The sequence below is a fragment of the Ranitomeya variabilis genome, chromosome 1 (genome assembly GCF_051348905.1).
Source record: "Ranitomeya variabilis isolate aRanVar5 chromosome 1, aRanVar5.hap1, whole genome shotgun sequence".
NCBI classification, from domain to species: Eukaryota; Metazoa; Chordata; class Amphibia; order Anura; family Dendrobatidae; genus Ranitomeya; species Ranitomeya variabilis.
In genome coordinates, this window is record NC_135232.1 from 644152882 (window position 1) to 644178782 (window position 25901).

At 42.2% G+C, this 25901-nt stretch overlaps 1 protein-coding gene across 1 annotated transcript in view; it reads right to left on the reverse strand.

The window, feature by feature from the left end:
* Window positions 1-25901, reverse strand: part of PAPLN (papilin, proteoglycan like sulfated glycoprotein) — a 96018-nt gene that overhangs the window by 35846 nt on the left and 34271 nt on the right. The window contains exons 4-7 of the mRNA XM_077261712.1: window positions 23721-23836; window positions 12471-12531; window positions 7934-8036; window positions 4093-4223 (exon numbers count right to left, since the gene is read on the reverse strand). Of these exons, the coding sequence (XP_077117827.1) occupies window positions 4093-4223; window positions 7934-8036; window positions 12471-12531; window positions 23721-23836 (411 nt within the window). The remainder of the gene's footprint in view (window positions 1-4092; window positions 4224-7933; window positions 8037-12470; window positions 12532-23720; window positions 23837-25901) is intronic.

Genomic DNA, 25901 nt, shown 5'->3' on the forward strand with positions numbered 1-25901 from the left:
ATTTCAGCCGATGGAAGCATGAAGTGCTCCAAAATCTCCTGATAGCTAGCTGCATTGACCCTGCCCTTGATGAAACACAGTGGACCAACACCAGCAGCTGACATGGCACCCCACACCATCACTGACTGTGGGTACTTGACACTGGACTTCAGGCATTTTGGCATTTCCTTCTCCCCAGTCTTCCTCCAGACTCTGGCACCTTGATTTCCGAATGACATGCAAAATTTGCTTTCATCAGAAAAAAGGACTTGGGACCACTTAGCAACAGTCCAGTGCTGCTTCTCTGTAGCCCAGGTCAGGCGCTTCTGCCGCTGTTTATGGTTCAAAAGTGGCTTTACCTGGGGAATGCGGCACCTGTAGCCCATTTCCTGCACACGCCTGTGCACGGTGGCTCTGGATGTTTCCACACCAGACTCAGTCCACTGCTTCCTCAGGTTCCCCAAGGTCTGGAATCGGTCCTTCTCCACAATCTTCCTCAGGGTCCGGTCACCTCTTCTCGTTGTACAGCGTTTTCTGCCACATTGTTTCCTTCCAACAGACTTACCATTGAGGTGCCTTGATACAGCACTCTGGGAACAGCCTATTTGTTGAGAAATTTCTTTCTGGGTCTTACCCTCTTGCTTGAGGGTGTCAATGATGGCCTTCTTGACATCTGTCAGGTCGCTAGTCTTACCCATGATGGGGGTTTTGAGTAATGAACCAGGCAGGGAGTTTTTAAAAGCCTCAGGTATCTTTTGCATGTGTTTAGAGTTAATTAGTTGATTCAGAAGATTAGGGTAATAGGTCGTTTAGAGAACCTTTTCTTGATATGCTAATTTATTGAGACAGGTTTTTTGGGTTATCAGGAGTTGTATGCCAAAATCATCAGTATTAAAACAATAAAAGACCTGACAAATTTCAGTTGGTGGATAATGAATCTATAATATATGAAAGTTTAATTGTAATCATTACATTATGGTAAATAATGAAATTTAACACTATATGCTAATTTTTTGAGAAGGACCTGTATATCCCTAGTAGCAATACAGAGGCAGATGTGCCGAGATATGCAATGTTATGCTAAAAGATACCTAGGAGAGTGCTGAAAGCACTTATGCTGCATATCTCTGATTCTGCAAAAAACGGATATATAAAGACCAAAAAGAGAATAGTCTACCTGCACATGCAGTGTTATTCCGAATCTGTGCACTGTGGTAAGAGTGCTTTCCAAGTTCCCCTCGCCCGACAAGCGCCGTTTCGCAAGTAGCTTTCTCAAGGGGCGTGGCCACGCGCTTGTCGGGCGAGGGGAACTTGAACTTTTCACTTCTTTTCTTTTGTGGCACCCACCACGTCAGAATATGTCTTGATGTAACGATGGAGTGACTTTAGCTATTGCTATATATAGGACTATGGGAATAATATGTTTTTGTTTTGTCTATCTTGAGCAATGACAAACCTTTTCAAGTAAAATCGCTTTTGTGTCAACATCTTCCAAGTCATAACAGAGGTCTGTGAGGTCTTTTTTTTTGGCAGGACTAGATATCACTTTAATTGATACCATTTCAGGGTTTATATAGATTATTGATTAACTTTTATTACTTTTTTAAAAGGTGACAAAAACAAACAAAAGCAAAAATGTTAGTTGTAGGTTTCATTTTTTTTCTTCTTCTAGAGTTTACAGTGCAGAATAAATAACATTACAGTGAAAGTGAATTATTTGGACTACCAGAGGCTGCGACTAAGTGACTAAATACAGAAACTCAAAATCGGGTCTCAGGGGGCAAAAATGTGGTGGCATCTAAGGGTATGTGCACACGTTCAGGATTTCTTGCAGAAATTTCCTGAAGAAAACCGGAAATTTTCTGCAAGAAATCCGCATATTTTTTTTTGCGTTTTTTTTCCGTTTTTTTCGCGTTTTTTTAGCATTCTGCAAGCGTAATTAGCTTGCAGAATGCTAAAGTTTTCCAAGCGATCTGTAGCATCGCTTGGAAAACTGACTGACAGGTTGGTCACACTTGTCAAACATAGCGTTTGACAAGTGTGACCAACTTTTTACTATAGATGCAGCTTATGCAGCATCTATAGTAAAAGATAGAATGTTTAAAAATAATAAAAAAAATAAAAAAATGCTTATACTCACCCAGACATCTCCTCACCGGCGTCCGGCTCCTCTTCCTATAGCTGGTCTGTGCGCACAGGACCTTCCGTGACGTCACGGTCACGTGAGCGGTCACATGACCGCTCACGACCAATCACAGGACAGTGACGTCATCGGCAGGTCTTTCGCCGCACACCAGCTACAGGAACCGAACGGCAGCGTGCAGTGGAGGCGGGAAGACATCGAGGGTGAGTATAGGACTTTTTTATTTTAATTCTTATTTTTTGACCACTTATATGGTGCCCAGTGCGTGGAGGAGAGTCTCCTCTCCTCCACCCTGGGTACCAACCGCACATAATCTGCTTACTTCCCGCATCGTGGGCACAGCCCCGTGCGGGAAGTAAGCAGATCAATGGACCCCTAGGTGTGCGGAATCCCCTGCAATTCCGCATTTTAATGAACATGTTGCTTTTTTTCCGCGATGCGATTTTTTCGCGGAAAAAAAGGCTACATTTGCACAAAAAATGCGGAATACACTTAAAATAATAGGAGGCATATGTAAGCGTTTTTTTCGCGTTTTTATCACGTTTTTATAGCGAAAAAACGCGAAAAAAACGCGAAAAATACTGAACGTGTGCACATGGCCTAAAATGCGGAATTGCAGGGGATTCCGCACACCTAGGGGTCCATTGATCTGCTTACTTCCCGCACGGGGCTGTGCACACCATGCGGGAAGTAAGCAGATTATGTGCGGTTGGTACCCAGGGTGGAGGAGAGGAGACTCTCCTCCACGCACTGGGCACCATATAAGTGGTCAAAAAATAAGAATTAAAATAAAAAACAGTCCTATACTCACCCTCGATGTCTTCCCGCCTCCACTGCACGCTGCCGTTCGGTTCCTGTAGCTGATGTGCGGCGAAAGACCTGCCGATGACGTCACTGTCCTGTGATTGGTCGTGAGCGGTCATGTGACCGCTCACGTGACCGTGACGTCACGGAAGGTCCTGTGCGCACAGACCAGCTATAGGAAGAGGAGCCGGACGCCGGTGAGGAGATGTCTGGGTGAGTATAAGCATTTTTTTATTTTTTTTATTATTTTTAAACATTCTATCTTTTACTATAGATGCTGCATAAGCTGCATCTATAGTAAAAAGTTGGTCACACTTGTCAAACGCTATGTTTGGCAAGTGTGACCAACCTGTCAGTCAGTTTTCCAAGCGATGCTACAGATCGCTTGGAAAACTTTAGCATTCTGCAAGCTAATTACGCTTGCAGAATGCTAAAAAAACGCTAAAAAAACGGAAAAAAAAACGCAAAAAAAAAAAATGCGGATTTCTTGCAGAAAATTTCCGGTTTTCTTCAGGAAATTTCTGCAAGAAATCCTGAACGTGTGCACATACCCTTAATGAACATGTTGCTTTTTTTTCCGCGATGCGATTTTTTCGCGGAAAAAAAGGCTACATTTGCACAAAAAAATGCGGAATACACTTAAAATAATAGGAGGCATATGTAAGCGTTTTTTTCGCGTTTTTATCACGTTTTTATAGCGAAAAAACGCGAAAAAAACGCGAAAAATACTGAACGTGTGCACATGGCCTAAAGGAGTTATTTTCAATACTGACCACTGTAGCAGAGCGACAGCTGTAATATACAGCCAGCACCAGCTGCTGATGTGTTCACAGCTCCACGACCTGCACCATTCCTGGCCATGTATTTATGGCATCAGATGTTAACTATGCTGCATTAACTCCTCGTGGCACTAATTGGTTAAACAGGTTTTCTATGATTAGAAAATCATGGCTGCTTTATTCCATAAAAACAGTACCACATATGTGCATTGGTTGACTGAGTTGTAACAGCAAAACTACTGTATCTGTAGAGGTCTTGCATGGTTACGGGAAGAAAACGTTTTTTTGTTGTTTTTTTTTGTTAAGCCTACAAATCCCTTTAAGCCAAGCAATATATTGTCTTAAAGTAAGAGGTAAGTTCTAACAAACATTAGAGCTGTGTCCTACCTTGCATACACCCTCAACACAAATATCTCTTAGGCCTGGTTCACACGGTGTTCCGTCAAGCACAGCCATCTTGTGTCGGTAGTAAAAGTTCTCTCCTTTGGGTATGCAATTTAACTCACACTTATTGGATGCTTTTAAAAAAAAATATGTAGAGCATGGTTTATTTTCTCACCAAATTTATTTACTGTAGACTTAAACCTATAGTTTTTAAAGTGGAAAACACTCATTAAGATCCTGACAACTATTGGACAAGCCCTTCTTAACTGCTAAAATGCCCGCTCATCAGACCGCCAAGAGACACAGATCTAGTGGATATAAAAAGTTTACACACTGCTGTTAAAATGCCAAGTTTTTGTGATGTAAAAAAAAAATATAGCAAGAACTTTTTCTGTATCTGTACAATTCAACTGACACAGAAAATCAAATCTTTTTAGGAGTAAAAATAAAGAAGCAAAATAATGATGTGGTTGCATAAATATGCACAGCCTTTAACCCCTTTACCCCCAAGGCTGTTTGCACATTAATGACCAGGCCAATTTTTACAATTCTGACCACTGTCCCTTTATGAGGTTATAGCTCTGGAACGCTTCAACGGATCCTGGTGATTCTGAAAATGTTTTTTTGTGACATATTGTACTTCATGGTATTGCTAAAATTTATTCGATATGACTTGCGTTTATTCGTGGGGAAAAAAACATAAGTTGGTGAGCATTTTTCAAATTTTGCACTTTTAAACATTTTATTTGTTAAATCAAAGAGATGTATCACTAAATATAGTTAATAAATAACATTTCCCACATGTCTACATCACATCAGCACAATTTTTTAAACATTATTTTTTTTGGTAGGAAGTTATAATGGTTAAACGTTGAGCAGTGATTTCTCATTTTTCCAACAAAATTTACAAAACCATTTTTTTAGAGAACACATCACATTTGAAGTCACTTTGTTGAGGGGTCTATATGATAGAAGATACTCAAAAGTGACACCATTCTAAAAACCGCACCCCCTCAAGGTGCTCAAAATCACATTCAACAAGTTTATTAACCGATCAGGTGCTTCACAGGAAGTAATGGAATGTGGATGGAAAAAAATAAACATTTCACTTTTTGTCACAAAAAAATTACTTTAGGACCCAAGTTCTTTTTATTTTTGCAAGAGTAACAAGAAAAATTGGACCCCAAAATTAGTTGTGCAATTTCTCTTAAGCATACCAATACCCCATATGTGGGGGAAAACCACTGTTTGGGCACACGGCAGGGCTCGGGAGGGAAGGAGTGCCATTTGACTTTTTTAATGTTAAAATTACTGGAATAATTAGTGGGCGCCATGTTGCATTTGGAGAGCCCCTGAGTGGAAACTGCCCACAAGTGACCCCATTTTGGAAACTAAACCCCTCAAGGGAATTTATCTGGATGTACGGTGAGCACATGGAACCCCAGGTGTTTCACAGAAGTTTATAACATTGATCGGTAAAAATAATTTAAAAAAATAAATAAATTTTCCCCACAAAAATGTTTTTGCCCAAAATGTAGCATTTTCACAAGGGTAATATAGTAACATGAGAAATTGCACCATACAATTTGGTGTGCAATTTCTCTTGAGTATGCGGATACACCGTATGTGAGAGAAAACTACTGCTTGGGTACACGGCAGGGATCAGAAAAGAAGTAGTGACGTTTTGGAACACAGACTTTGATGGAATGGTCTGCCGGTGTCATGTCTCGTTTGAAGTGCCCCTGATGTGTCTAAACAGTGGAAAAAAAAAAAAAAACACAAGTGATACCATTATGGAAGCTAGACTCGTCAGGGGATGTTGCTGAGTGAAAATTGCAAACTGCCGTTGTAATGATAGTATGTTGTAGGGACCAGTATGTTGTAGTGCCCTTACATTGTGTCCAGATCATGAACCCATAAATTAGGCGGTCTCTCGTAGCTACAGAAATGCCAAACATGTGGACACTAATTGTGGTTTAGGCACACTGTGGAGTTGAGAAGGGAGGGGGGCATTTAGATTTAGGAGCACAGAATTTGCTGAATTTTTTGAGGGGGGCGAGGTCCATTTTGCTTTTCCAGAGACTTTGTACTGTAATGTGGAAGCCCCCTATATTCCCATTAACACATGCTGTACCTGATGGGGACTTGTATTTTTTGTGGATTGATTTGAAGCTTTTATTTGGAACATTTTGCATAACGTTTGGGATCACATTTACCCGGGGCTCTACGCTGAGCACTTACTTTGGGGTTTCCAGCTAAATCTCTGAGTGAAGTGACAGGTGAAACTTCTGAAGGATCCATTCACTATAAAGAGGCAGCAGAGTTACTCTGGACTCCATCAGGCCTCTGTTCAGCGGTGCCCTTTTTCAGAGGTGCACAAATCTGTGGCCGACGGCACTTTTATGCACGCCTAATAAAAAGACGGACACTGCCAGATCTCAGCGTCCACAGTGCTTCACTCTGCCTCATTACAGGGAATCTTCCAACAGAGGTTCCATCTGAATCACTTATTTCAGAGATTTACATGGAAACCCCAGTGTAAATGTTCAGCGTAGATTACAGGCTAAATGTGAGCCTAGCCTTACTGTGATTTAAGAGAGGCAGAAAAAAAACCAAATCAACAGCAGGTGAAGAATTGCTTTTCCAGAGCCTTTGTGCTACCAGTAATGTGTAAGCCCCTATATTTCTGTTAACAGATGACAGGCCTGAGTGGGGACTTGCTTTTTTGTGTATTTAATTGAAGCTTTTATTGGGAACATTTGGGATCACATTTATCCAGAGCTCTACACTAAGCACTTTCTTTGAGGTTTCCATCCAAATCTCCAAGTGCCGTGATTTAGATGAAACCCCCCAAGGGATCCATTCACTATAATGAGGCAGCAGAGTTATTCTGGACTCCGTCTGGCCTCTGTTCAGCATTGTCCTTTTCAGAAGTGCACAAAACTGTTGTCAACCACACTTTTCTGTTTGCCTAAAAACAGACACCACCAGATCACAGGTCAGACAGCGTCCACAGTGCCTCCATCTGTCTCATTATTGGGAATCTTCTGCCAGAGGTTCTGACTGAATCACATATTTCAGAGATTTGCACGGAAACCGCGGTGTAAGCGCTCAGTACAGAGCACAGGATAAATGTGTGCCAAACCTTACTGCAATCTTTGGAAGGCAGAATGAACAAATCAACAGCAAATGAAGAATTGGTTTTATTTATTTTTTACACCATTCCTTGTGCGGTATAAGAGATTAGATGACTAAAGCCACTAAACTTTATATGGGGTTAATCAGAGTCCCTTTAAATGATGTCAGCTGTTTACTATCTAGTATTATTTGACTTGAGTTTAAATGTGATTGGCTATTTATAAACACAATCACATTCCGAAATTATAAGAGCATGTCACACTCATGCAACCACATTTTAGTTTTGATATTTTTATTTTCCCCCTCAAAATAATTTGTTTGTTTTTCAATTGAATACAGATTATAGGTGACATTAAGGTGGAAAAAGTTCTGAAATTATTCTTCTTGGTATTATTTTTTTTGTTTTTACATGAAAAAAAAATGTCATTTTAACAGAGATGCGTAGACTTTGTATATCATCTGCACACTCTGGATAACACACAAGTAATATGGCATAATTTATACTAACATATTTGTCTACCTATGTGGCATTTCAAAGTAGTATTTTCAATACTTTCCTCTGTGACACGGATGATTTTTATCATAAATAATATTTCATATTCTAAGAAAAGGCTTTATTAAAAATCACTCATCAGCAATCTTATACAAATATTAATAAAAAATGTAATGAACTGAATGCAGTATATTCAAATCTGTATTTCCTCACCTCCATAATATGGCAGCCACTTGTACCTTTTTCCCTGGAATTCCATCCCATCGTACTCCGAACACTGCTCAGCACGAAAATCTCGAAAGCCTTCAGGGCAATCCTGAGAAGCAGAATGAAGAGAAAACTCCAGTCAGCTCTGCATGGGCTGAACATTAGATACGATTTCTCCAGTGTATTAGACACTTAAATTAATGAATCATATTCAGTCAAGAACCCTGTAACTAGAATTTTTAGGGGAAAAAATATATTTGTATAGCTTTAAAAACAAGCATCAGTGTGATTCATGCTCGACTGATCGCTAGTGTTCCATTCTCGGCTGATCGATAGCGTTCCATGCTCTGCTGATTGAAAGCGGTCCATGCTCGGCTGATCGATAGCGTTCCATGCTCGACTGATCGATAGCGTTCCATGCTCGACTGATCGATAGCGTTCCATGCTCGACTGATCGATAGCGTTCCATGCTCTGCTAATTGAAAGCGTTCCATGCTTGGCTGATCGATAGCGTTCCATGCTCGACTGATCGATAGCGTTCCATGCTCTGCTGATTGAAAGCGTTCCATGCTCGACTGATCGATAGCGTTCCATGCTCGACTGATCGATAGTGATCCATGCTCGATTGATGGGTCAGGTGGCCCTTTAACCTGTATGTAGTGTATCAATAATGCCAAACTGGCAGCTTTCACGTCTGAGCCCCAAGGTAAGGTAAATGGTATATATGGGCCAGAGGCCTCCCTTGGGATAATGCTTTAACAGTACCATTCTCTGCCCAACTGTAAAGAATAGAAGAGCTTTGTTTTCTCCTCTGTTATGAGTGGGGACACTGGTACATTTCCACATCTCCAAAAGTTGTGATACACCTGAATCAGCCATAACATTAAAATAGTAAAATTGCATAGGTCCCTTGCATTAAGGGTACTGTCACACAGTGCAATTTTGATCGCTACGACGGCACGATTCGTGACGTCGCAGCGTCGTATGATTATCGCTCCAGCGTCGTAGACTGCAGTCACACGTTGCAATCACGGCGCTGGAGCGATGCCGAAGTCCCCGGGTAACCAGGGTAAACATCGGGTTACTAAGCGCAGGGCCGCGCTTAGTAACTCGATGTTTACCCTGGTTACCAGCCTAAAAGTTAAAAAAAACAAACCGTACATGCTCACCATCTGATGTCCGTCAGGTCCCTTGCCGTCCGCTTCCTGCTCTGACTGAGATCCGGCCGTACAGTGAGAGCAGAGCGCAGCGGTGACGTCACCGCTGTGATCTGCTCTCACTTTCCGGCCGGCAGACAGTCAGAGCGGGAAGCGGACGGCAAGGGACCGGACGGACATCAGATGGTGAGCATGTACGGTTTGTTTTTTTTTACTTTTACGCTGGTAACCACGGTAAACATCAGGTTACTAAGCGCGGCCCTGCGCTTAGTTACCTGATGTTTACCCTGGTTACCAGCGAACGCATCGCTGGATCGCTGTCACACACAACGATCCAGCGATGACAGCGGGAGATCCAGCGACGAAAGAAAGTTTCAAACGATCTGCTACGACGTACGATTCTCAGCAGGGTCCCTGATCGCAGTAGCGTGTCAGACACTGCGAGATCGTAACGAATCGTGCCGTCCTAGCGATCAAAATTGCACTGTGTGACAGTACCCTAAGCCAAAACAACTCTGAATCATCAAGGACTCCCGACACATGTCTTGTGATACAAAGCACCGACCTCTGATGGGGTTCTCTGGTATCTGATATGGAGAGGTTAGCAGCAGATCCTTTCAGTAAAGGCCCCGTCACACATAGCGATTTACCAACGATCACGACCAGCGATACGACCTGGCCGTGATCGTTGGTAAGTCGCTGTGTGGTCGCTGGGGAGCTGTCACACAGACAGCTCTCTCCAGCGACCAACGATCAGGGGAACGACTTCGGCATCGTTGAAACTGTCTTCAACGATGCCGAAGTCCCCCTGCAGCACCCGGGTAACCAGGGTAAACATCGGGTTACTAAGCGCAGGGCCGCGCTTAGTAACCCGATGTTTACCCTGGTTACCAAAAAAAACAAACAGTACATACTCGCCTTCTGATGTCCGTCAGGTCCCTCGCCGTCTGCTTCCTGCTCTGACTGAGTGCCGCCGTACAGTGAGAGCAGAGCGCAGCGGTGACGTCACCGCTGTGATCTGCTTTCACTTTCACTTTGCGGTGCTCAGTCAGTGTGGGAAGCAGACGCCAAGGGACCTGACGGACATCAGATGGTGAGTGTGTACTGTTTGTTTTTTTTACATTTACGCTGGTAACCAGGGTAAACATCGGGTTACTAAGCGCGGCCCTGCGCTTAGTAACCCGATGTTTACCCTGGTTACCAGTGAAGACATCGCTGGATCGGTGTCACACACACCGATTCAGCGATGTCAGCGGGACCTCAACGACCAAAAAACGGCCCAGGCCATTCTGACACGACCAGCGATCTCACAGCAGGGGCCGGGTCGCTGGTACGTGTCACACATAGCGAGATCGCTACTGAGGTCGCTGTTGCGTCACAAAACTTGTGACTCAGCAGCGATCTCGCTAGCGATCTCGCTATGTGTGACGGGGCCTTTAGTTAAAAAGGTCAAAAGAATAGAGAGAACAAGGCCAAGCAGAAGACACGAAAACCGATGACTTGTTGAAATCAAGACAACAGTGGAAATGACCACGGTGACCCATCTAGAGTTGCACAAGATTGTTCTTCCAACAGAGTGCTCATCCACTAAGTTACTATGGATATATATATACACTCACCGGCCACTTTATTAGGTACACCTGTCCAACTTCTTGTTAACACTTAATTTCTAATCAGCCAATCACATGGCGGCAACTCAGTGCATTTAGGCATGTAGACATGGTCAAGACAATCTCCTGCAGTTCAAACCGAGCATCAGTATGGGGAAGAAAGGTGATTTGAGTGCCTTTGAACGTGGCATGGTTGTTGGTGCCAGAAGGGCTGGTCTGAGTATTTCAGAAACTGCTGATCTACTGGGATATTCACGCACAACCATCTCTAGGGTTTACAGAGAATGGTCCGAAAAAGAAAAAAAATCCAGTGAGCGGCAGTTCTGTGGGCGGAAATGCCTTGTTGATGCCAGAGGTCAGAGGAGAATGGGCAGACTGGTTCGAGCTGATAGAAAGGCAACAGTGACTCAAATCGCCACCCGTTACAACCAAGGTAGGCCTAAGAGCATCTCTGAACGCACAGTGCGTCGAACTTTGAGGCAGATGGGCTACAGAAGCAGAAGACCACACCGGGTACCACTCCTTTCAGCTAAGAACAGGAAACTGAGGCTACAATTTGTACAAGCTCATCGAAATTGGACAGTAGAAGATTGGAAAAACGTTGCTTGGTCTGATGAGTCTCGATTTCTGCTGCGACATTCGGATGGTAGGGTCAGAATTTGGCGTAAACAACATGAAAGCATGGATCCATCCTGCCTTGTATGGAGCATCTTTGGGATGTGCAGCCGACAAATCTGCGGCAACAGTGTGATGCCATCATGTCAATATGGACCAAAATCTCTGAGGAATGCTTCCAGCACCTTGTTGAATCTATGCCACGAAGAATTGAGGCAGTTCTGAAGGCAAAAGGGGGTCCAACCCGTTACTAGCATGGTGTACCTAATAAAGTGGCCGGTGAGTGTATATATACATATATATATATATATATATATATATATATATATATATATATATATATATATATATATATATATATATATATATATACATACATACACACACACACAAGAAATTTGAAAGGTCAGGCCACCAGACATGTACTTTGATTGGCTTGTATTTCCATCACATCCTACAGAAGCTCAATCTTGTTAGGTCATGGAGAATTTGAAGGCCAAGTGCACACCATGGACACGCTTTGTTATCTTTGGCAAACCATTCCTGAATAGTTTTTGCAGAGCATTGCCATTAAGACAGTGCATCCTGGCGTTGTATGCTGCAGTCGTTCTTCTGTGTGATTGTATCAGATTGGCGAACCATAATACTCCACTGTCCAGAAATCAAATATTATCCTTAGGTGGCAGCAGAGTAATCAATCATCATGCAAATTAAAAAAAAATCTCTTCAGTACAACTTATGATCATCCAAAGACAAAAGATGTATACGATAAAATTGCATATTTTGCATAAAATAATCATAACATCGAGGGTGATTAAAGGAAGTTTTGCCTCCAGCTCCATTTGGTGCCTAGGATTTATTCAAGCATTTACGCTTTCTCCATATTATTTTCTATGTATGAAATAAGACAATACAAAGCATTATAAAACCCTAAAATAAAACGAAAAATAGCTTGTTCTAACAAAAAAAAAAAAAGAACGTACTACCGCACTGCTTTTCTCTACAAACTGCGGTACTATACTGTAGATGACAGATGTGAAACAATGTCAATGAGCAATAACATTTGACTTTACAGGATGGGTCATGGGACGGAATATATGCACCACTACACTATAAATATACTTTAGGATTAAAAAAAACCCTCATATCCAAGGCTTTTACCTGCACATTGCATGAGCGATAGTTTCTGCTTGGTCCAATGCAATTGGATCCGCCATCTGGCCTAAGGGAGAAGATTCCAAGTTGCATTTAGAACAAGATATTTCATGAATCACCATATATGAATGCGAAAATGATCACACACTCACTAGCACATCATTGCAAAATACATATTATATTTTTATGCTATTTTCATAAAAATATAACATTTTCTAACCTTGATTAGTCATTAATATACTCGGTGAACCACAAAAAGGCAGCACATGGCATTTTTTTTAGCTGATTACTTTCCATGTTTACTTGCAAACAGTAACATTAGATTAATTGTATTTTTCTTCCAGGTGATTAAACACATAGGAAATAAAAACAATCAATTAATTAAGCATGCTACACATTACTGAATGCTCTTCAAACTTTTGCCGCAAGGACAAACTTGGCTATAAATGTTTGTGTGTGTGAATACCGTACATATCATTTTCTGCGCACGATGGATTATCATTGTTTATCAGTGACTTCAAAATAAATAAAAATGTTGCCACAATCCCATATTTACCGTACCTAATTTATAATGCTAGTATTAACTGTGAAAGAAAAAGCATATTCCAGGAGAACAAAATCTTCTATTTATTGCTTATATTGCACTAACATATTCTATAGACTTGTACATAGGTTCTAAGCACTCACTCCAGTTACTTAGCTTTGGAGTAAGACAGAATATTCAGAGAAAAACTGTGGAAGCATAAACATGAACTGGGCTGCTGTTTGATGGCCGTAATGCGGGTCTAGATTGCCCATTAGTCAGCAGTTGATCGATGATGATGATGGTGAGTCTTAGGTACTATCGAGCTGTGATTGATCGCATCTAAGAGGAAGGGTTGTAAGAGCACCCCCAAAGAGGTCTCTGAACAAATGAAAAAAACCTCCAGTTGCACTACAAACAGAGATTTCACATACCGCGCTACAAAATTAACAAATGTGAATATTTCTGCAAAGGAGCGACGCAGCTGAAAATGGAAAAGAGCGGCAGAATCAGGGGAGCTTAGGGATTTTTACGTGGTATTTAACTCCATTTTTTACAGTAAGTGACAGGTCCTCTTTTTAACCCCTTCATGACCCAGCCTATTTTGACCTTAATTACCTGGCCTGTTATGATCCTCAGTGGCTTAGGATCACAAATCTAACCAGCTAAGTAGAAGATAATAGGACGAGCTCTGGGGATGTGGTAACTGGACTGACCGCAAACCTGATCCTAACCGCAAACACTATAGGCAGCCGTGGAACGTTTCCTGAAATCCTAGACGTCTCTTCACGGCCTGAGAAACTGACTACCCCTAAAGAGAAAGTAAAGACCTCACTTGCCTCAGAGAAATAACCCCAGAGATATAGAAGCCCCCACAAATAATAACGGTGAGTTAAGAGGAAAAGACAAACGCAGAGATGAAACAGGTTGAGCAAATGAGGCCCGCTAACGCTAGATAGCAGAAAATAGCAAGGGATCTGTGCGGTCAGTAAAAAACCCTATGCAAAAATATCCACGCAGAGAATGCGAGAACCCCCACACCAACTAACGATGTGGGGGGAGCAACTCAGCACCCCAGAGCACCAGCAAGCAAGGAAATCACATATTAGCAAGCTGGACAAAACTCATCATATACTAGGAAACATCTTGAACACAGATGAGCAAAAATAAGCAAACAAAACTTAGCTTCTCTTGAGAGACTGATAACGGATGTAGACAGGAGCAATCAGAATAGCACTGAATACAACGACAACAGGCAAGGAATGAAGGACCAGGTGGATTAAATAGGAAACCTGACTAGCAGATGACGAGACAGCTGATCCCAGCCAGAAACCTGCAAAATAACAAAAAGAGCCACCAGGGGGAGCCCAAAGAGAGAACTCACACAGTACCACTCACGACCACAGGAGGGAGCCCGGAAACAGAGTTCACAACACTGGCCGTTTTTTGCAATTCTGACCAGTGTCCCTTTATAAGGTAATAACTCAGGAATGCTTCAACGGATCCTAGCGGTTCTGAGATTGTTTTTTCATGACATATTGGGCTTCACGTTAGTGGTAAATTTAGGTCGATAATTTTTGCGTTTATTTGTAAAAAAAAAATGGAAATTTGGCTAAAATTTTGAAAATTTCGCAATTTTCAAATTTTGAATTTTTATTCTGTTAAACGAGAGAGAGTTATGTGACACAAAATAGTTAATAAATAACATTACCCACATATCTACTTTACATCAGCACAATTTTGGAAACCAAATTTTTTTTGCTAGGAAGTTATAAGGGTTAAAATTTGACCAGCGATTTCTCATTTTTACAGCAAAATTTACAAAACCATTTTTTTTTTTAGGGACCACCTCACATTTGAAGTCAGTTTGAGGGGTCTATATGGCTGAAAATACCCAAAAGTGACACCATTCTAAAAACTGCACCCCTCAAGGTGCTAAAAACCACATTCAAGAAGTTTATTAACCCTTTAGGTGCTTCAGAGCAGCAGAAGCAACATGGAAGGAAAAAATGAACATTTAACTTTTTAGTCACAAAAATGATATTTTAGCAACAATTTTTTTATTTTCCCAAGGGTAAAAAGAGAAACTGGACCCCAAAAGTTCTTGTACAATTTGTCCTGAGTACACCAATACCCCATATGTGGGGGGGAACCACTGTTTTTGCGCACGACAGGGCTTGGAAGGGAAAGAGCGCCATTTGACTCTTTCAATGAAAAATTGGCTCCAATCTTTAGCGGACACCATGTCGCATTTGGAGAGCCCCTGTGTGCCTAAGCATTGGAGCTCCCCACAAGTGACCCCATTTTGGAAAATAGACCCCCAAAGGAACTTATCTAGATGCATAGTGAGCACTTTGAACCCCCAAGTGCTTCACAAATTGATCCGTAAAAATGAAAAAGCACTTTTTTTTCACAAAAAGTTTATTTTAGCCTCAATTTGTTCATTTCCACATGGGCAACAGGATAAAATGGATCCTAAAATGTGTTGGGCAATTGCTCCTGAGTACACCGATACCTCATATGTGGTCACAAACCACTGTTTGTGCACACGGCAAGGCTCGGAAGGGAAGGAGCGCCATTTTACTTTGAATGAAAAATTAGCTCCAAACGTTAGCGGACACCATGTCGCGTTTGGAGAGCCCCTGTGTGCCTAAACATTGGAGCTCCCCCACATGTGACCCCATTTTGGAAACTAGACCCCCCCAAGGAACTTATCTAGATGCATAGTGAGCACTTTGAACCCCCAGGTGCTTCACAAATTGATCCGTAAAAATAAAAAAGTACTTTTTTTACAAACAATTTCTTTTAGCCTCAATTTGTTCATTTCCACATAGGCAACAGGATAAAATGGATCCTAAAATTTATTGGGCAATTTCTCCTGAGTACACTGATACCTCACATGTGGGGTAAACCACTGTTTGGGAACACGGCAGGGCTCGGAAGGGAAGGAGCGCCATTTGACTTTTTGAATGAAAAATTAGCTCCAATCGTTAGCGGACACCATGTCGCGTTTGGAGAGACCCTGTGTGCCTAAACATTGGAGCTCCCCCACATATGACCCCATTTTGGAAACTAGACCTCCCATGGAACTAATCTAGATGTGCGGTGACCACTTTAAACCCCCAAGTGCTTCACAGAAGTTTATAACGCAGAGCCGTGAAAATAAAAAATAATTTCTCTTTCCTCAAAAATTATTTTTTAGCCCTCCATTTTTTATTTTCACAAGAGTAACAGGAGAAATTGGACCCCAAAAGTTGTTGCCCAGTTTGTCCCGAGTATGCTGGTACCCCATATGTGGGGGTAAACCACTGTTTGGGCACACGTCGGGGCTCGGAAGGGAAGTAGTGACGTTTTGAAATGCAGACTTTGATGGAATGGTCTGCGGGCGTCACGTTGCATTTGCAGAGCCCCTGATGTGCCTAAACAGTAGAAACCCCCCCACAAGTGACCCCATTTTGGAAACTAGATCCCCCAAGAAACTTATCTAGATATTTGGGGAGCACTTTGAACCCCCAAGTGCTTCACAGAAGTTTACAACGCAGAGCCATGAAAATAAAAAATAATTTTTCTTTCCTCAAAAATGATGTTTTAGCAAGCAATTTTTTATTTTCACAATGGTAAAAGGAGAAATTGGACCCCAATAGTTGTTGCCCAGTTTGTCCCGAGTATGCTGGTACCCCATATGTGGGGGTAAACCACTGTTTGGGCGCACGTCGGGGCTCGGAAGGGAGGGAGCACCATTTGACTTTTTGAACGCAAGATTGGCTGGAATCAATGGTGGCGCCATGTTGCGTTTGGAGACCCCTGATGTGCCTAAACAGTGGAAACCCCTCAATTCTAACTCCAACACTATTCCCAACACACCCCTAACCCTAATCCAAACTCTAGCCATAACCCTAACCACAACAATAACCCAAACACACCCCTAACCACAACCCTAACCCCAACACACCCCTAACCCTAAACCTAACCCTAATCCCAACCCTAACCACAACCCTAACCCCAACACACCCCTAACCATAACCCTAACCACAATCCTAATCTTAACCCTATTTCCAACCCTAGCCCTAATTCCAACCCTAACTCTAATTCCAACCCTAACCCTAAGGCTATGTGCCCACGTTGCGGATTCGTGTGAGATTTTTCCGCACCATTTTTGAAAAATCCGCAGGTAAAAGGCACTGTGTTTTACCTACGGATTTACCATGGATTTCCAGTTTTTTTTGTGCGGATTTCACCTGCGGATTCCTATTGAGGAACAGGTGTAAAACGCTGCGGAATCCGCACAAAGAATTGACATGCTGCGGAAAATACAACGCAGCGTTTCCGCACGGTATTTTCCGCACCATGGGCACAGCGGATTTGGTTTTCCAGCGGCCAATCTGCTGCGGATCCGCAGCCAAATCCGCACCGTGTGCACATAGCCTAATTCTAAGGCTATGTGCACACGCTGCGGAAAACGCTGCAGATCCGCAGCGTTTCCACAGCTGCGGGTCCGCAGCAGTTTCCCATGAGTTTATAGTTCAATGTAAACCTATGGGAAACAAAAAACGCTGTGCACATGCTGCGGAAACGCAGCGGTTTACATTCCGCAGCATGTCACTTCTTTCTGCGGATTCCGCAACGGTTTTACAACTGCTCCAATAGAAAACCGCAGTTGTAAAACCGCAGTGAAATCCGCAGAAAAACCACAGTGAATCTGCGATAAATCCGCAGCGGTTTTGCACTGCGGATTTATCAAATCCGCTGCGGAACAATCCGCAGAGGACCAGAATACGTGTGCATAGCCATAGCCTAACCCTAACCCTAACCCTAGTTCTAACCCTAGTGGAAAAAAAAATTAAAAAAAAATATTTTCTTTATTTTATTGTTGTCCCTACCTATGGAGGTGATAAAGGGGGGGGGGGGGGGTTTCATTTACTATTTTTTTTATTTTGATCACTGTGATAGGTTTTATCACAGTGATCAAAATGTACATGGAACGAATCTGCCGGCCGATTCGGAGGGCGCACTGCGCATGCGCCCGCCATTTTGGAAGATGGCGGCGCCCATGGAGGAGATGGATGGACACCGGGAGGCTCGGTAAGGGGCTGGGGGGGAGCACGGGGGGTGGATCGGAGCACAGGGGGGTGGATCGGAGCACGGGGGGAGCAGACAGGAGGACTGGGGAGCAGACAGGAGGACGGAGGGGAGCGGACCACTGAACAGAGGACTGGGGAGGAGATCGGTGGCGATGGGGGGGTGCAGATCAGGGTTTCCAGCTATGGCCGATGATATTGCAGCATCGGCCATGGCTGGATTGTAATATTTCACCACTTTTCATAGGTGAAATATTACAAATTGCTCTGATTGGCTGTTGCACTTTCAACAGCCAATCAGAGCGATTGCAGCCACATGGGGGCAAAGCCACCACCCCGCGCCCCCCTCCCCCGGGGCTAAAGTACCACTCCCCCTGTCCCTGCAGATCGGGTGAAATTAGAGTTAACCCTTTCACCTGATCTGCAGGGACGCGATCATTCTGTGACACAGCATATGTGTCACAGGTCGGATTGGTACCGACTTTCATAACGCATACGCTGTGTCACGGGTCGGGAAGGGGTTAAAGTGTCGCAATCATTTTCATTTTTATTTAATAAATTAATAGTACACACGAAAATAAGAAACTTTGTAATATTTCTTATCAGAGAAATCTGCTTTTTTCTCCTCCTGGACTGATCATTCATTCTCAATTCATGGGTAAAACCTGTGAAGTCAAAGTTTCCCATTTGTGAGATAGAGGACAGTTGCTGTTTTATTTCTATGGAAAGGGGAGGAGATGAAGAGGAGCTAGAGGCAGACACAGACATACTGTTGCAAGTTCTCCTGAAGCGACAGTTATAATTCTCCATAGAACTTTATAAGCACCAACTGTTTTCTCCTATCTCAGTAATAGGAAAGTCTGTATTCACTGAAGACAGATTTTACCCGTGAATTGAGAATTTTGAGAATAAATTATCAGTGCAGGGGGAGAAATAAATGGATTTCTTTGAAAAGATATATGATAAAGGTTCTTATTTTCACATAAATACTTGATTTATGTAAAAAAAAGTTACTCTTTAAGAAGACACATAACACATAAGCAATCTTATACTAATTATTGGCATAACCCTGTCCAAGGTTTATTTTAGAAGATAACATGTAAGGCTTGAGTGTTTCTGAATTCCCATGTTACAGGTGCAGGCCTTAGCTAATGTTACAGAAAACGTAAAAAAGTTGGTTAAAAGAAATTTTGTATTCCAGATCTGAGAAAGATGAAACAATTCATGATTTGAAGAATTGCATTATGTTAGTTGTGCTTACAGCTCCTATTGTGACCAATGTGTCTCCATGGTGACAGACTACAAACTGTGTAGTCTGACCAAGCAGTCACACTTTACTCCATTCATGTCCTGTACCTTCTTACTGATACTCATTTCTTCCATTTCCTGGCTTAGTAAAAAGTCCAGAATGTCCCGAACAACCAGGAATTGTTGGCATTGATACTTTATCACCGTAAACCTCTAAGGTTTCAATTAATCCCTTAAAATACTTGGTGCTCAACAGTAGTTATGAGCTGTCCACGTTTGGGGACAGTTTTCTATTTTTCCTAAAATGCACATATGATGAACGTGAACGTGAAGATAAGCACACTGTGAAAGCACCCTTAGGACACAGCTGGCATTCCGTGACAATCCTACCTCAGGAATGAGGCCTCAGGGGAGCGCACGGATATTTTACATGTGACATAGAACAGAGATATAATTAATGCTGTATCTAGGTTTCCAACTAAAGGGGATGTCCAGTTAAAAAGAAATAACAATGGCGTAATGATATTTAAGTGATTTTTGCACTTCTTTTATCAAAGTTCCACTCATGTGGTTGTTGAGCACAGAACCAGGAGTGGAGCTGCTGGATCCCTGAGTCAGCATATTGTCAGAGGTGTGAGAAGGGGGCTGGCTGAGTACTCAGATATGAGGTCATGCCTTATACCTAAGCATGAACCATTTTGTCATGGCCAATGCTTGAATAGAGAAGGGGGCTTCACACACAGATATAGCACTGATAACATGCCAACACTCACATATTATACATATACACACACAGCGTATGAGATAAGTACTGAACACGTCACCAATTTCCTAACAAAATCTATTCCTAAAGGTGCTATTGACATGAAATTCTCACCAGATGTCAGTAACAACCCATCCAGTCCACACAGGCAAAGAAATCACCATAATTGTCCATAAATTAAGTTATGTGTAATATTGAGACATGACACAGGGAAAAAGTATTGAACACGAAGAAAGAGAGGTGCAAAAAGCCATGGAAATTCATGACACCAGCTGAAATCTACCAGTTATTAGAAAGCAATTCTGCCACTTAGGGAAAAATAATATCAGCTGATGGCCTATAAAAAAGGTGTCTCATTGCCAAGGTGCCATACAAGAAACATCTTATAATGGGAAAAACAAGTGAGCTGTCTCAAGACCTATGCAACCTTATTGTTACAAAACACACTGATGGCATTGGTTACAGAAGAATTTCTAAACTACTGAATGCTCCACTGAGAACTGTTGCGGCCATAAACCGGAAGTGGGAAAAACATAATTTCAACATAATCCATTCACGACCAGGTGCTCCCCACATGATTTCAGGCAGAAGAGTGAAAAGAATTATAAGATATTGTCCAAAAGCCAAGGGACCACTTGTGGAGAGCTACAGAAAGACCTGTAGTCAGCAGGTACGATTGTTTCAAAGAAAACAATTAGTAATGCACTAAACCTCCACTGCTAGACTTCACTGCTGAACAAAAAGCATTTTCAAGCGCGTTTACATTTTGCTCAACAACATTTAGACAAGCCTGTGAAATGCTGGGAGAATATAGTCTGGTTAGATGAGACCAAAATTGAACTAATTGGATGCCATAATACACACCATGTTTGGAGGCCAAAAGGCACTGCATATCACCCCAAAAACACCATACCAGCAATGAAGTTTGGAGATGGAAACATCATGGTTTTGGGCTGTTTTTCAGCATATAGCACTGGTAAACTTTGTATAATTGAAGGAAGGATATATGGATGAATGGAAAAATGTACAGAGACATTCTTAATAAAAATCTTCAGCCATCTACCAGGATGATGATGATAAAACAAGGGTGGACATTACAGAAAGACAATGATCCCAAACACACAGCCAAGGTAAATCTCAATTTGTTTCAGAGAAAAAAACAAAGCTTATAGAGTGTCCCAGCCAATCACCAGACCTGAATCCAACAGAAAATTTACGGAAGGAACTAAAGCTCAGAGTTCATAGAAGGAGACCAGGGGACCTTCAGGATGTAAAGAGTGATTATGTGGAAGAATGGGCTAAAATCACACCTCAGCAATGTCTGTGACTAGTTTCTCCATACAGGAGGCATCCTAAAGCGGTCATCACCAACATAAGCTCTTAAATAAATTTAAGTAAATGTGTTCAATACTTTCTCCCTGTATCATTTCTCATTATTACACATAACTTATTTTAAGGACATCTATGGTTTGATTTCTTCGCCTCTGTGGATTGGATGGGCTGTTACCGAAATCTGGTGAGAATTTCATGTCAAAAGCACCTTTAGAAATAGATTTACTTCTCAAATTGGTGACGTGTTCAATACTTATTTCACCTGTTGTAAATACACACACACACATTGTGTGTGTGTGTGTGTGTGTGTGTGTGTGTGTGTGTGTGTGTGTATGTGTATATATATATATATATATATATATATATATATATATATATATATATATATACATATATATATATATATATATTTATTAGGAAGCATATGTGCCAACAACTTTTAGAATATCACACTGATCTCAACAAATAATAAAATTGTAGTTTTGACCTAAAATGCCTACTAAGTCCAGAAGACACAAGATATCCTTATTATGAGCTGGTGTAACACTCAGTTGTGCAATTTACAAATAACTTTAAAGAGATTGTCCAGGTTAAGAAAAAAGATGTCAGATTGACAGGCCATGAACAGGAGTGTCTCTTTATTGAAAATAAAACTTTTTCAGATCAAAATCCTTTTTTTATTATCTCTGCACAATTTATGAATATTTTATCATTTTTTAAAGCACAAGGGAAATGACCACAAGAAGATTTTTGCGAGGCTTCAAAATGTAAACTCAGCGGCTCAATCGATGGAAGTTGTAGAATTGCCGACCATTCTCGTCAGGGCTGGCTCCAGGTTTTTGAGGGCCCCGGGCGAAAGAGTCTCAGTGGGCCCCCCTTTAACACATACCACGATTCATGATCGCATATAACACAGCCATGTAGTATATAACACAGCCCACGTAGTATATAGCACAGCCATGTAACATATAACACAGCCATGTAGTATATAACAGCCCACGTAGCATATAACACAACCATGTAGTATATAGCACAGCCCACGTAGTATATAGCACAGCCACGTAGCATATACCACAGCCATGTAGTATATAACAGCCCACGTAAGCATAAAACACAGCCACGTAGTATATAGCACAGCCCATATAGTATATAGCACAGCCACATATTATATAACACAGCCCACATAGTATATAGAACAGCCATGTAGTATATAGCACAGCCCACGTAGTATATAACAGCCCATGCAGTATATAACACAGCCCATGTAGTATACAGCACAGCGCACGTAGTATAGCACAGCCCCGTGACGTAGTAACACACACCGCCCACGTAGTATATAACACAGCCAGCCATTTAGTATATACAGTCAGTAGTCTATGCCTTTAGTCTGTATGATGCAACATTTGAGATTTGGAAAGTAAAAGGGTCAGTGTTCTCTCCTGACTATCTACGGGGGGGGGGGGGGAGGGGATAAAATAGGGAGGGGAAATAGCCTCAGTCTACATGATGACCTAAACATGATCTTCCCATTGAGAGCTAACTCAGACTCCAGGATCAGAAACCAGGAAAGGCCTGGTTCACAAACTCTGAATGAAGCAATACAGCTTGGCGTTACAGGATGCACGCAGCAAGCCCAGGCTCAGCAGGCTGCATCCCATTCCCCCCACCCCCGCAATGCGCAGAGTTGGGACCGTCACCGAAGACGAGTCACTCACTCACTGCTTCACTCGGGGCCGTCGCCCTCGTTGTGGACACAGGGAGAGGGTGCACCGACCGTGCACCTGACTGCAGCTGCTGCTCGTCTTCTCCTGCTTGGCGCTGCCGCTGCTGGACCTGTCGTGGACGGTGGACGTGGAATGGAACAACGAACGGATGATCTTCTCTGAGCTCTTCTTGCCGGCTCTTAGGATGACGAGCCGACCGGAAGTGACAGGACAGATGACCCGGCGTTGCCCGGAAGTGACTCTCTTTGTATTGTATCCATGGTGACGGGCCGGCGGAGGTGAGTATTGCAGCTGCGCAGTGCCAGGCGCCAGCGAAACCCTCAGAGCTCTGTGCTGCCTGCTGCCGAGGCGCCGGGGATGAGGGATTTGAATGACTGAGTTACTGTAGTCACACACAGCAGGGATGTAGTGTACTACCATAAATGGGCCCCCCGTCTCGCCAGGGCCCCAGCACTTGCCCGGGTGCTGACACCGGCCCTGATTCTCGTTAAGCATCGGCCTCACACCTGTGTATTCCACAATATTCCACTATGTAGTATTGAAACTAGTGGGGGGAAAAAAGTAAAGTAGTTGAATATGGTAACTTACCTGCGAGAGTAACATTGACGCTCTCGGAAACTTACTCCCCCGCCACAGGAACGACTACAGTCTCCCCAGTCACTCCAATTGTCCCAAAAATCGCTCTGTCTTTTATGCTTTCTAGCCTGTGAAACATGGCAGTCAGGCTCAAGGTATAATACAGAGTATTCTAATACCAATATCAGGTAATTATCTTACTTATGGCATATAGAATCACTATGACAGCAAAGCACTGGATTATCCACATCTGAGAATATATTTTTTTTTTTTATAAAAAATACATGTACTTAGGCTAAAAATTATTTTTGCTATTTGGTTGCGTTAAAGATTTTCATCATTTAGGCTTTTCTCTCCTTGCACATTAAACTTTGATGAATGAAATCATCATTCATAAATCATCTCACAGTAGCTAAAAAAAAAAAAATGCGATAGAAACTCTCACAGTTGTCTGTCACAGTGAGCTCACTGAGGGATTCTCAGCCAGCAATATGTTGTCATTTATAACTTTTGTGTTGTCAAATTTTTAATGAAACTCAATTTAACTCCAAAAATACATGCATTCCAGAAAAAAATTAAATGTCCCCAAAGATGGACAAGCTCTATAAGCTGGCCACTTAATACATAATATTAAAACTCCATGGGCCCCAGTTCAATCAACCCACCATCAATCTCAACGCAACATGGACGAGCATTCAAGGAGCTTGTAGGAGAGCTCCAGAGCCAATAATGTGGCTCTGCATGGAATGCTGCTACATTAGGATAATGGATGCTAATTTATACTATACAGTCCCTTTATCTGTGTTCACCTCCGGCATGAGCTGGAGGCAACAAATACGAGACCATCTGAAATCTTGGCTTCCAAGAATTAGAGCACAATTATCAAACATATCTGCATTTGACTAATCAGACAAGTCCTCGTATACGCCAAGCAACGACAGTAACTAATGAGCTTCTGCTAGACATGCCCCCGCAGATACGCATCTACAGATGAACACTCGTGGGAACGTATACATATATTGTCCACAGGCAAGATGAGCTCACTTTTTGGCATAAAAAGTAATTGCTAAGCAATTACCTGAGCTACTGAAATAACATGGGATTACACCGTGGGAATTAAGTAGAAAGAGAAAAGAAAAACACATTGGAAACGCTGGCAAAAAAAAGGCAATTTTATCATATCTGTAAAATTACTGACCACCTATAAGGAAATAGCAGGATTTCACCACCCCTTCCCTCCAGTCTACAGCTCTGGCAAAAATTAAGAGACCACCACATCAAAACCCTGTCATGGGCAGCCCAATCTCCAGACCTGAACCCCATTGAAAACCTCTGGAATGTAATCAAGAGGATGATAGATAGTCACAAGCCATCAAACAAAGAACTGCTTACATTTTTGCACCAGAAGCAGTGTGAAAGACTGGTGGAAAGCATGCCAAGGCGCATGAAAGTTGTGATTAAAAATCATGGTTATTCCACAAAATATTGATTTCTGAACTCCACCTGAGTTAAAACATTAGTATTGTTGTTTCTAAACGATTATGAGCATGTTTTCTTTGCCCTATTTGAGGTCTGAAAGCACTGTTTGTTTTTTTTGTTTTTTGTTTTTTTTAAATTTGACCATTTTTGTTTGTCAGAAAAAAAATACAAAATTTATTGCACGGAAATTCGGAGACACGTTGTCAGAAGTTTATAGACTAAAAGAACAATTTACATTTTACTCAAAAATATACCTATAAAGAGAAACATCAGACAAACTGAACATTTTGCAGTGGTCTCGTAATTTTTGCCAGAGCTGTATATATATGTGCATGGAGATTTTTACATGGCCAGTCCGTTACTCCATTGCTTAGAAATCAGAGTTTGAATTTATATGCAAATGTGGCTGAAGAACTACATTAGATTTGAAGCCTCTGTCACTCCAGCTCTATTCCCCCCCAGTGCCGCCTACTCCTGCTTAGAGAGGATATCTGGGACTTTTAAAAAACAGAGGCAACTACCTGTCTGTTGTACCCGGCGCCTACTGACCGCTCCTGCCAGAAATCCAGCTACTGCCTGTCAACAGAGTGACCATTTCTCTTCCTGTTGACAGGGCGGGACTATTGGTGTCATGCTGATTGACAGCCGGCTCTCCGATGCCTAACTGGGGACAGTCAACAGGAAGAGAAACTGCTGCTCTGTTGACTAGGAGTA